This window comes from Papaver somniferum, chromosome 1 (assembly GCF_003573695.1).
Source record: "Papaver somniferum cultivar HN1 chromosome 1, ASM357369v1, whole genome shotgun sequence".
NCBI classification, from domain to species: Eukaryota; Viridiplantae; Streptophyta; class Magnoliopsida; order Ranunculales; family Papaveraceae; genus Papaver; species Papaver somniferum.
Window position 1 is genome coordinate 199588551 of NC_039358.1, and position 12953 is coordinate 199601503.

Sequence of the window (12953 nt, forward strand, 5' to 3'; positions counted from 1 at the left end):
TGGGGAATTGTTGACTCACATCAGCACCATCAGTTCTGCTCATATGGTGTTCGTAGAATTGCCTGAACCAAGGAGTCAAAACGAGGGTTTGGAAATATCAGCATGCTGCTGCAAATTCAAATAAGATACTTATTTTCTTACCTTTCGAATATGTGATGCAATTTATGGGTTGTTGTTTGGAGGCATTCACGTCAATATTACTGGTATATGATCATTGAATAATGACACTTAAAACCAAAGTGGTTGGAAAGAAAACTTACTAGACATTCAAAGAATGACTTGTATCATCCTTGGTGCTTCAACAACTGGATTGGCTGTGGTTGCTAACTTTTTTGTAGCAGAAGCAATGTGCGTAATCAGTACTGGAGAACGGAAAACTACTCAACAGGTTAATGTTGTGTGTTTTGTTTGAAGTAGTTCTGTTTTGCATGCATCATAAAATACCTTGGCCTGTGCAGGCAAGGTGGGGCAGAGTTAGAGATAACTAGTGCCATTTCGAGTTAAAAACAGTTTTAGATGAATAAATTTCTCAGTCAATTAATAGAAAATTAGCTTTAGAGGGATTCTAGGATAAGTAGGCCGGCGATTGTTGTTTATAGTGTGATACCAACTTTCTTACATGCTTGGAATCTCCCTTTTCTGCTAACAACTTAAAAAAAAAAAAAAAAAACGCATATGTTACCGACGATGAGAAAAGACAACCAAGGAGATTGGATATAACCTAATGTGGTGTTCGAGAAAACAGTTGCATGACACGTTATGCATCAATTGTTTTATTACTATTGAAACTAACAAAAACAAAGACTGCATAACTTGTCATGCACCTATAATTATATATGCATAACATGTTATGCAGTCGTGAAAATGGATGCATAACTTGTCATGCATCCGAAAATATGACTGCATAATGCATTATGCATCGAGAAATTTGTTGCACAACCTTTTATGCATCGAGAAAATAAATGCATAACCTGATATGCATCCGTAAATATGGGATGCATATTGCATTATGCATCAATTTTTTTATGGACGCACTAATATCAACCAAAACAATGGTTACATAACTTGTTATAGATGCATAACTTTGTTATCCAAATGCATATTTGTTATGCAGTGGAGAAAATGGTTGCATAATTCCTTATGCGTCTGCAGAATGTGTTATGCATCTTTTTTTGTGGCTGCATAATAGTTATGTATCAAGTTTTCAAAAAAATTTCCTCAAATGATGATCACCTCCGATTTTTTCGTGAAAAACAAAAATTTGATATTATTGTTTGTACTCATTGCGTAGCTGGCGCGGATTTTTAGATATGTTATATCCAAGCTGTGTTGCCAATTATACCCCTAATGCATAACCCGTCATGCGGATGCATAATGGGCAAATTAATAAATTGACCAGCTTCCATCCATATATTTAATAAACCGGTCAAAAAATTTAAAACTTTTATAAACTGGCATTTTCGTTAAGTTTTTCACCTGGTCCCACCAAAATGGTCCAACAAGTGGACTTAGTCCATTTTTGTGCTGAAATTACTATCATATCCTAAATCGAGAGATGTGTTAATCTCATTCATTCATTCATTCATTGTTCCAGTTCCCTTAAAATGAGATGAAAAGAAAGAACAGGCAGCTGCTGCTATTATTACCCCAAACCAGATCGAGGAACCGACAGAGAATTGGGAGAGGAGTAAGTGAAGTCGATCGGGTCTGGTGGTCTCTAAACTTCCGATTTAAGCTTGGGTTGCTGTTAGTTCGAGAAAAAAGTAAAGAATTGTTGTTTCTGCTGTCGAATCGATCTCATATCTTGGGGAATCGAAGGATTTGATGGAGAGATTCTGAATATAGGGATTCAATGCTCTAGTGAATCAAGATTAAGAAGAAGATTGAGGTCATGATGATGAATATGGTCACGGGTTTGGGAAGAAGCTCTGCTGCAATTCTTATAAAAAGAAGAACAGATGGGATGATGTTGATTTGAGATTATGAAATGAATTAAATCCAGAGACAAATTAAAAGAGATGAATTGATGGCTTTTGAAGAATTTAGAGATGGGTTCTTGTTGGTTTCGAGTAAGGGTTCATAATTGTTCATTTCTTAGATGATTTTTTTTTTCAATTAAGATAGGTTAATTCGGGAGATTCGTAGACAAATTTTGGGTAATCATTCATTGGATTTCTGTTCAATTTGGTTTGATTTCAATGATTTGCTAGCGTTTCATGGAAATGAAAAATTACAGGAGAAGAACAGAAGAAGATGAGTGCTTTTCTCTAACACGGCCGAGTCGCGAATTGACTAGGTTATAAAAGGTCTAAAATACCCTTGACTCGTGTTAACTTAACTGCCATTACTGTTTTTTTTTTTAAAACGGGACGGAAAAATTCAATCTCGGCTATTTTATAAAAAGATTCAAGAAAACGGCCACTTTCTTAATTATGTGTCGAAAAGGTGGCCACTTTATTAAAAAGCCCATGCATAATCCGTCATGCAGACATTTTTAATAATTTCATACAATTACGGGTGTCACGGAAGTAATTATGGGTGTCACAGTACCTAAAATTAATTATGGGCCTGACAATGAGAATATTATTTTTTTGGGCCTACCCCAAATTTCCCCCTTTCCTTTCGAACCCTGATTTTGGGCATACTGAAATCTTACTAGGCATACTGCATAAAGACAAAAAAAGGTTGTGAAATAGCAAAATTAGATTACCCCTTAACCCATTTTTTTTTAATTCTAATCTGCCCTCTACGTATTAGTGTTAGTAATATTGATTAGTGATTAAATATTTTGTTTAGTGATTAAGCTAATTTTCAGAATTATAAAGATTGTTTAGATGATTTTTTGGATCATGGTTCGGCGAAACAGGTTGAGGTTCGGCTCACATCTATGAGCCGAATCTACCAATTGATGAACGGTTCGGCTCACTGAATCTGTTTACTGCATGGGCCGAACCAATAATTTTCAATTCCAACCCTTTTGCTAGACACTAGTTCGGCTTATATGAAAGCTTCATAATAAGCCGAACAACATCCTGAATAGCTAGGAAAAAAAATAATTACTGGTTCGGCTTATATTTCGAAAATCGTATGAGCCGAAAATCAATTTGTTATTTTTTGGGTTAAAATATTGTTATTGGTTCGGCACATATTATGATTATCAAATACGCCGAACCCCTATGCATCTCCATCAGTGACTAGGTTCGGCTTGAAATTTCATGAAATTTCATGCCGAACTGTTCATATACACTTACAGGAAGCTTTTGTGAAGAACAGTTCGGCTAAAAACGCAACTCAATTTTGAGCCGAACCCAATACTGTGACCGTCATTTAATCGATGAAAAACAGCAAATAGGAGATTGGGTTTGTAAAACTTGCTTTCTTATCCTCATTTCCGGAGTTGGAGATGCAGTTGGTTCAATTGGTGATTGATTTTCAGTTTCCACACATTCATCTTCAATTGGTTCTTCTTCTTCAATTGATGGATTAGAAGACGATTTGGTTTGCCTCATTATGCGGTTGAGTTTAATCGACGATCAAATTTTTACGAATCGACAATTAATCACGATGATGAATTTTTTTTTTTTTACAGGAGGGGGAAGAGTTCGTTAAAGGGAAAGGAAGAAGAAGAGATGGTAAGGAAAACTAATTTTGATTTTTTAGAAAACTGATTTTAGATTTTTGTATTAATAATCCAAGCCCAATTCACAACCTCGGTTTAAGAGGTGACTTTTTTTGTCAGATAATGTTGGATTTCCATAATTATTTTGGTTAAGGATAAAAAAGTTACTTTTTCCCCTTAAACTATCCCTTGTCTAGCTCCCATAAACAGATTAACTGGAATGGTCTTCTGAATTTCCTCCTCGATCTTTTTTGAAATTGCTACGTGTCTCGTTGTTAAGGTCATAGGAACCCCCTCAGTCTTTGACTTGACCGAGCAAAGGTTTAAAACCTAGTAAAATCAACAAGTCTCTTTGACCAACCAACGGTTTAAAACCCAGCAGTACTGAAAAACCCTAAATTCACTCTAACCTCCTCCCCTCGACCTCTTTTGAGTTTTGACTGAGTTTTTACTTTGAACAAAACCACTTTGTTCTGTACTTTAACAAAGAAAAAGAAGAATTATACAGCAAACACACGGAACAGAGCTGATCAGATGTGTTGGGGAAGAATCACTGAGTTCCCAAAACAACAACCTCAAATTCCATTTAGATGGTTTGGATTTTGGACTAACTGAAGTAAACAACACAAAATTCACTGTGAATCAAATTCTATGAAATTTAAAGAGACTTAAGAAGCAAAATAATGTAGTTGTATAAGAAAGAATCCATCGATTAGATAATAAATTGAGAAGATGAGCACAATGTAGCAGAATCATCACTCATTCATCCCAAATATGAATAATAATAATAATGGTAAGTAAAACCCCCAATTAATCAAATAAATATACCATACCCAGAAAAAAAAACTAAAAATCTAAATAATTAAAAGTGTAAACCTCTCAGATCTAGAACAATAAAGAGGCAAGGAGAGCAGATGATGCAACCAGAAGAACAGCACCATGGCTAGCAGCACCGTTTGCTGGAGCTTCAGCAGGAGGTGAAACAGGTGATGAAACAGGAGGAACAACAACTCCGGTTGGTGCTGATGGAGCAGGAGCGTCAGTTGGTGGTGCAGGTGGTGAAGATGTTGCTGGTGATGGAGAAGGTGTTGTTGCAGCAGGAGTTGGTGATGGAGCTTTTGATGATGAAGGAGTTGGTGCTACTGCTGATTTAGATGGTGTTGGTGCAGAAACTGGTGATTTTGATGGTGATGCTTTTGGTGATGCTGCTGGTGCTTTTGATGGTGATGATGCTGGACCTTGTGCTATTGTTGATCCGATAACCATAGCTAACAACAACATTGTGATCACAACTTTAGATGAGAACGCCATTGCTAAATCAATCAAGGATCCTAAAGAGAAAAACTGAGAAATCTGAAGAAAAACTGAGAAAATTGAGAGAGAACTGAGATTTGTTGTTGGGAAAGTGGAGAAGAAGAGGTTGAGAATTCAGAGATTTCTTAGGTTCGGTGATGAAGTGTGATATGGCTGTGGGGATTGGTTGAGTTTATATAGGGAGACTAGAGGGGCAGAATTTTAGACCGTTTGATATTCTAATATTCCAAGTATGGGAAAATATTTACTATCACGCATTATTCGGCACAAAATATATTTTGTTTTTACTGATCTTTTTCTTAATAACAAAGTTAATGCGTCGGATTATGATCCAATATATCTCGGAGTATAAATCTTCACGCGGTAAAGTTATGAGATGGTCTGGAAAGTGTGGGATTTACCGTGTTTTCGTTACGTGTACGGGTATGAAGTCACGGTGCTGGATGATTTGGGTAAGTGGGAAAGTACCGGATCATTAGGAAGAGGTTTAAGGAAAATAAGGGATTTTGGGGAACGTGGGTGTGTGAGAAACTTCGGAAGAAAAAGATTATAACCGTTGGAGTGTTTGCATTTTATCAAAACTAGTCCGTTCGTAGAGTCCTCGAGATTTGGATTCATCGAGATTTGGGGAAGACAAAACCGTGTTTCTCTAGATTCTCTTTTTCCTATGGTTGTCCTTCGAACCTAAACTCTTCTTGTATTGGGTTCTCCAAAGATCAAACCGGTGCAAAATCGAGACCGGCACAAAACATTGCTAAGGTCGAACATGATAGTGTGTGTCTGCTGTTCATAATCTTATCTCGATATTTTTACCACAAAAATAACCGTTGGATGGATTGAAAACTTTAAAACATCATGACCCAAAACCCAAGACCATGATTAAAGTATACGGTCAGCATATAAAATGATTCATGCATTTAAAAATTCATAAGGAAGAAGACATTTAAAAATAAAATCAACCCCCACACATTCGTTCCATGAGCAAGAGACAGGCCATTATGGTTGAGAATATACATCCCCGAATGTTTCCGTATAGAGAAAAACGTGTGAATGTGGGGGAAAGGGAAAAACTGAGATTGGCCACACGCCGACACCGCAACAGCTAGACTAGCTGGCTAGCTTCCCGCTTTAGGTATTCTTTTGACTACGCGTCTCTGGATGAAATCCCATTTTGGGGAAAACTTGAAAGACTAAAAATTTATAAGTTTGACTAGACTACTCATGTTCACGGTATTCTATGGGCGCCGGCAAGTTTCCTTAATGCACAGCAGTTGCGAAACAACGGCGAAGGAACATACAAGGGAGTGGCAGAAATATTATATTTTGCATCCACCATTTGCTATCGACCAGTCGGGTGCAAAATAACACAATGAGCATGTACACTAAACCGTTAAGTAGTACTATATCATAGAAAATCTGACGGTTGAATGTTCATAGACGCACTCAGCTACGGAAACATGATTGCAAATCTAGGTGGGCTAATATGACACTATGGGCTAACCCTTAAAGTTCTAGGAGGCTATTATTTTATTTTTTCAAAAAACACACATGAAAAAAATGTTTTTTTGGTCATTTCTAGTGATTTGGGGGTGGCTGGAGCACTCCTAAGCCACCTCCCTGGACGCACTCATGATAGGAATGGTCATCTGATCTATTGTTTTGTTGCGTGTAACTATTGTCCAACACTTTTTTGACCTTTATAGGATGAAAAAGAAATCTTCTGGGTTCTAACCGTATCAATTTGGGGCCCATGGATTTTCTCATCCACCTAATAGAGAATGATAAGAAATGTCTGGAGTGCATTAAAATACTAAGTTACTCTTATAGAAATTTAATAATTCCAACCATATAAGACAAATAATAAAACCTAAATTATTTTTGTTAACAATCTTCAATTAGAAAATTAAAACCCATCCATCAAAATCAAAAACTAAAACCTATTCACAAACAACAATTCAACTCTTTTTTTTTTTCTAGTTTTCGAACAATATTTCGGCGACAAACAAATTCGAGTGATGGAGTTTTAATTCGTTCCTTTTAAGAGGAATTAGTTTTCGAACAATATTTTGGTGACAAACAAATATTCGAGTGATTGAGTTAAATACTTTTAATTCGTTCCTATTAAAAGGGATTCATCAATGATTTAACAGTTAAATACTTTTAATTTGTTCCTATTAAGAGAGATTCATCAATGATTTAACCATGAAACTCTGAAATTTATGAATCAAACTTTTCTGAAACCAAACCTAAATCGGCTGATATAAGCATGAACATAAACCGATTGTTGTTGATGTTCCCCAGAACCGGTAGATATGGTACATCTACATAAACCGATTCTGGGTTGATGTGATGAACATCAACCACAATCGGTAGGGTTGTCAACGACACTTATTGTAACGGATAGTGGCGCAACCGCTTCTGTTACCATAAGATTTATCGGATATCCGATATCATATAATTTCCGACGGAAATGTAAAATTCAATTCCGATTTCGTTACGTTGGAGTTATCGGCTATTGGATAATTTTTTGATAATTTTTGGTATGTTACCTAACACAAAAATACAAGTCCAAATCCATCTCAAAATAGACATTTTTCATTTCAAACCATGCCACACAAAGTAAAGACATACATACAAATGTTCTAAAAACAGTTCTTGCAAAAGGATAGAGTCAAAAGATAAAGAAACTCAAAAATAGTTGGATTCTTGGACTGAGATGTGAATTTTCATAGCTTGCTGCAGACTGCAGTGCAACTGCAAATGCATTCCTCCTTAGACCTTAGTCCTTCCTTACTCCTTAGTCCTTATGCATCTGCATTTTGAAAGAAAATGATATGCATTAGTTGGCAATGGCAGTGCAATAAATATAAAAGAAAGGATCAAAGGAAAGTTACCAACCAGTAATACAACTATTACTACCATTGAGACCTGGAAGCCAATCACTCAAGCAAAGTAATGCTTGAACACATTCTGGAGCTAATAAATTCCTGTGAGTTGTAAGAACCCAACCACTAGTACTGAACATCGATTCTGATGCTACACTTGTCACTAGAACATCCAATACATCTATTGCGATCTTTGCTAGAATTGGGAACTTAGGAGCATAGTTCTTTCACCAACTCAACATATCAAATCTCAATTCTTCAGTGGATGTACCTTTAAGAAGAACTGGTTCATCAAAGTATCTCTCCAACTCTGATTTCTGAACCTCAAACAGATTATTTTCCATCATAAACTCATCATAACCAAAATCACTTCTTATTGTTGTAATTCTAGAAATCTCAAATCCAGACGAACTCATTCCACTAGCTGAATTATAAAAATAATTTAGAGCTATAATGTTGGTTTCATAAGAATATAAAAGTGCATTGAGTGATATCTGAAATTTGATATCTGAAATTTGATATCTAAAGAACAAACTCTATCCACCTAGCCTTATACATAGGATCTAAAACAACTCCAATGCCCATCAACATGTTACTTTCTTACCAATATCTATCAAACTTTGACCTCATATTCAATCCCATGATTTTGATATACTCATGTTCACTAGTTTCCCATACCTTAATGCATTTATTAACCTCTTGGCACCCCATTATAATACAAGTTTTCTATGGGGTACTTAATGCCTGCAAATTTGGTTGAAATGACATCTGATAATTCCAAACATTCACATATATGCATTCCTTGTTGCCACTCCTGAGAATTTGGTAGTATAATGAAGTCAGTATCCAATTCAGGTAGCCTAAGAAATTCTTGTCTCAAAAAAATTGCATCCTTAAGCATCTTAAAGGTGGAGTTCCATCTGGTATCTGAAAAAGCGGGGGTCTAACAACCACACCCAATATTTTGTTTACGCAATCTGTATGGACTAACTCCAATATAATTCTGAGAGCACCAACTAATAAAGCGAGCTCAATCAAGAAATATATCCAAGAGTTATATCTTGGTTTCTTAATGTAATCAGCAAATCAAACAGATAGAAATCTGCGAGCTTGATTATTATAACAAACAACTTGGACGCTATCAAAAACCAATATCTAAGTGTCAATCAATTCGATCAACACAGACACCAGAAGTTTTGTTAACGAGGAAACCGCAAATGCGGAAAAACCCCGGGACCTAGTCCAGATTTGAACACCACATTGTATTAAGCTGCTACAGACACTAGCCTACTCCAAGTTAACTTCGGACTGGAATATAGTTGAGCCCTAACCAATATCACGCTAATCAAGGTACAATCATGTTCCTTACGCCAGTGAATCCCAGCAGGACTCTACGCACTTGATTCCCTTAGATGATCTCACTCACAACTAAGAGCTTTTACGACCCTAAGTCGAAGACTTGATAAACCAATCTGTCTCACACAAAAAAGTCTATTGAATATAGATAATTCTATCTCCCACAGAAATACCTACAAGTTTTGTTCCGTCTTTTGATAAATCAATGTGAACAGGAACCATTTGATATACCAGACTTATATTCCCTAAGAACAACCTAGTAATATCAATCACCTCACAATAATTTTAATCGTATGGTAGCGAAACAAGATATTGTGGAATCACAAACGATGAGACGAAGATGTTTGTGACTACCTTTTTATCTTGCCTACCAGAGATTAAATCTTGAGCAAATCTTAGAGAAGATGGTACTAAATACGATAGAATACAACAAGATAAGAACACGCAACTACAAAGCAAATAGTTGAGTCTGGCTTCACAATCCCAATGAAGTCTTCAAGTCGTTAACCTACATGGTTTTGGAAAATACGTAAGGTTAAAGGAGAATCGACTCTAGTCACAACTAGTATCACACAAGAGGTTTGAGGATTATGTTTCCAAGTTGATAGAGTTCTCCCTTATAGTCTTCAAATCAGGGTTTTCAATCAATGTTACCTTGGTAACAAAGAATTCAATATTCACCGCTAGATGAAAAACTGATTAGATTCAAGCTAATATCTTTCTGAAAAAGTGGGGGTCTAACAACCTCACCCAATATTTCGCTTAGCAATCTGTATGGACTAACTCCAATATACTTTCAAGAGAATCAACTAGAGAGTCAGGCTCAATCTTAAGAAAAGTATATCAATGAGTTATATCTCAATTTCTCGATTCAATACTTACTCAAGCAAATAGCAATTTGCGAGTCTAATTGAATACAAGATAAATCACTTGAACGGTACAAAAGACCAATGTTCAAGGATCAATCAATTCCAATCAACAACCAAAGGTTGGAATTACCAATTGATCGATACAACGCACAACCTGTCATATTTCAATTATATAACAAAATATAATGCCGAAAAGAAATAACACAAACACCAGAAGTTTTGTTAACGAGGAAACCGCAAATGCAAAAAAACCCCGGGACCTTTTCCAGATTGAACACACTGTATTAAGCCGCTACAGACACTAGCCTACTACAAGCTAACTTCGGTCTGGACTGTAGTTGAACCCCAATCAATCTCACACTGATCCAAGGTGTAGTTGCGCTCCTTACGTCTCTGATCCCATCAGGATACTACACACTTGATTCTCTTAGCTGATCTCACCCAAAACTAAGAGTTGCTACTACCCAAAGTCGAAGACTTTAGTAAACAAATCTGTATCACACAGAAAAGTCTACAGGAATAGATAAATCTGTCTCCCACAGAAATACCTACGAGTTTTGTTCCGTCTTTTGATAAATCAAGGTGAACAGGAACCAATTGATATACCTGACTTATATTCCCGAAGAACCTCCTAGAAATATCAATCACCTCACAATAATCTTAATCGACTAGCGAAAAAAGATATTGAGGAATTACAAACGATGAAACAAAGATGTTTGTGACTACTTTTCTGTATTTTAAATCGGAGAAATTAATCTCGAGCCAATTTTACAATTGTACTCAATACGATAGAAACTGCAAGATCAGATCACGCAACTACAGAGAAAGTAGTTGGTTGTGGATTCACAATCCCAATGAAGTCTTCAAGTCGTTAACTTACAGGGTCTCGATAGAAACCTAAGGTTAAAGGAGAATCGACTCTAGCTTATACAACTAGTATCACACAGGAGGTGTGGGGATTCGTTTTCCCAGTTGCTAGAGTTATCCTTTATATAGTCTTCAAATCAGGGTTTGCAATCAATGCTACCTTGGTAACAAAGCATTCAATATCTTTCAACCGTTAGATGAAAACTTGATTAGATTCAAGCTAATATCTTTCAACCGTTATATCGAATCTTAACTTGTTATACACAAATGAAATGCACGTTCATTTAGGTTTGTGTGACCGTACCTAAACGTGTGCACCTAGTTGGTTCAACAGTAATTAACCAAATGGTTATCCATATGACCGCTTTCATATCAACCTTCATCTTCACAGTAACTAGTCCAAATGACTCAAATGAACTAGTTCCGGAGTTGTTCAATTGCTTAGATCTTATTGAAGTATACAAGACACAATCGAAGCAAAATTGGTTTTGGTTCACTCGAATCGATTCATGAACATTATAGCCACGGTTTTCAAATTACATTCCTTATTATATAAATGTTTTAGTTCATGAACAAACCAATTTTAGAAAGTAACACACTTAAGTATGCGTACGGGTATGCGTACTTAATTAACCGGATTTGAGTTTGTTTTGGTTTTCAAACTCAGCAGAAATTCACGAACGTGAACTTTCCGCTAGTATGTGTACGGTTACGCATACTTAGGTAACCGGATTGAGTTGGTTTTGATTTCCAAACTCAGCAGAAATTCACGGTCGTGAACTTCCGCCAATATGCGTACGGGTACGCTACTTACCCAGTCTCCATCAACCATTTAGTACACACATAAGTATGCATACATTTGGTTCCCGGTATTGGACTTATACACTAATGTACGAACACACTATATGCTTATATCCAAAGATGGTTACATGTTCTAAACTCTTTATTTCAATCATTGAAACATTCTTAGAGGATGTTATATAGAGGTTATTCACACTCCATTTTTCATCAAAGCGATTTTCAAGAGATTGAAACAATCAACATGACTTTCGTCACTTGTAAAGATGAACTTGGCCAAAGCGAAAGCTTACTAACACATATTTCGAGAAATAGATAAGTGAGATAAACTCGGCTCGAAATATCAAACGTGTATAATCGAAGTCTATATAGCAATACGACTTTTGTCTCAAGATAAGAGATAAAGTAGATAGAGTTTTGAGTGATAGATAAGTTCAAGTCTCCACATACCTTTTAGTCGATGAAGATCCACCAGTTCGTTAAGTAGTTCTTCGTCTTTGCATGATGAACGCCGTGGAGTCAAGAGCTCAACTAAACTTTCTATCCTAGTCCGAAACTTAGCTATAAGTAGACTAGAAATTAAGACTTATAGTTTTGGCAACTAAATTGACAAAAAAGCTTGAGATAGCAACGTTGCGAGTTCGACCGAGCAGTTCTCTAACAATCTCCCCCTTTTTCAATTTTAGTGACAAAACTATCAATACATATGGAAAACAAAAAAAACAAAACTTTGCAGCTTCTCTTCCACATCCATGATTTCCTTGGTTCTTCAACATTACTCGAAATCTTCGTCACTTCCAAGTACTCCAATGATTCCAAATATATTCAATGCAGCATCATCGTTGTTGAAGATCCGTAGCCATAACAATGAGAAAACAAAAGCTCTCAATCATTGTTACACAGTGTCGTAGTATTATTACACAACATCAAAGTTCAATTGTATCACAACTTTGACAACAATACTATGGTGATATGTATCACTCCCCCGTAGTCAATACTTCATCTCACATGGAAACCACTCCCCCTTACATAATGATCCGAAAACCATATGTATTTGTAGTGTGAACTACACATTAATTCTCCCCCTTTTTGTCAATAAAATTAGCAAAGGTACGAAAACTAGTGGGATCCTAATGAAATTTCCATAGAGACACTTCATGACCAAAAGGAAGCACATATCAACTTTTTAGATGCAATCATATAGCCGAAACTAAATGCATTCATCAAGGAGTTTATAAAGATACA

General features: G+C 36.2%; 1 protein-coding gene across 1 annotated transcript; it reads right to left on the reverse strand.

The window, feature by feature from the left end:
• Positions 1-4303: 4303 nt before the first annotated feature.
• On the reverse strand, positions 4304-5088 carry LOC113335171 (classical arabinogalactan protein 5-like). Its single transcript, XM_026581302.1, has 2 exons — positions 4843-5088; positions 4304-4806 (listed from the first exon to the last, which is right to left on the reverse strand). Exons 1-2 carry the CDS (start codon positions 4928-4930, stop codon positions 4505-4507), a joined length of 390 nt encoding a protein of 129 aa, XP_026437087.1. The 5' UTR covers positions 4931-5088; the 3' UTR covers positions 4304-4504.
• Positions 5089-12953: the final 7865 nt, after the last annotated feature.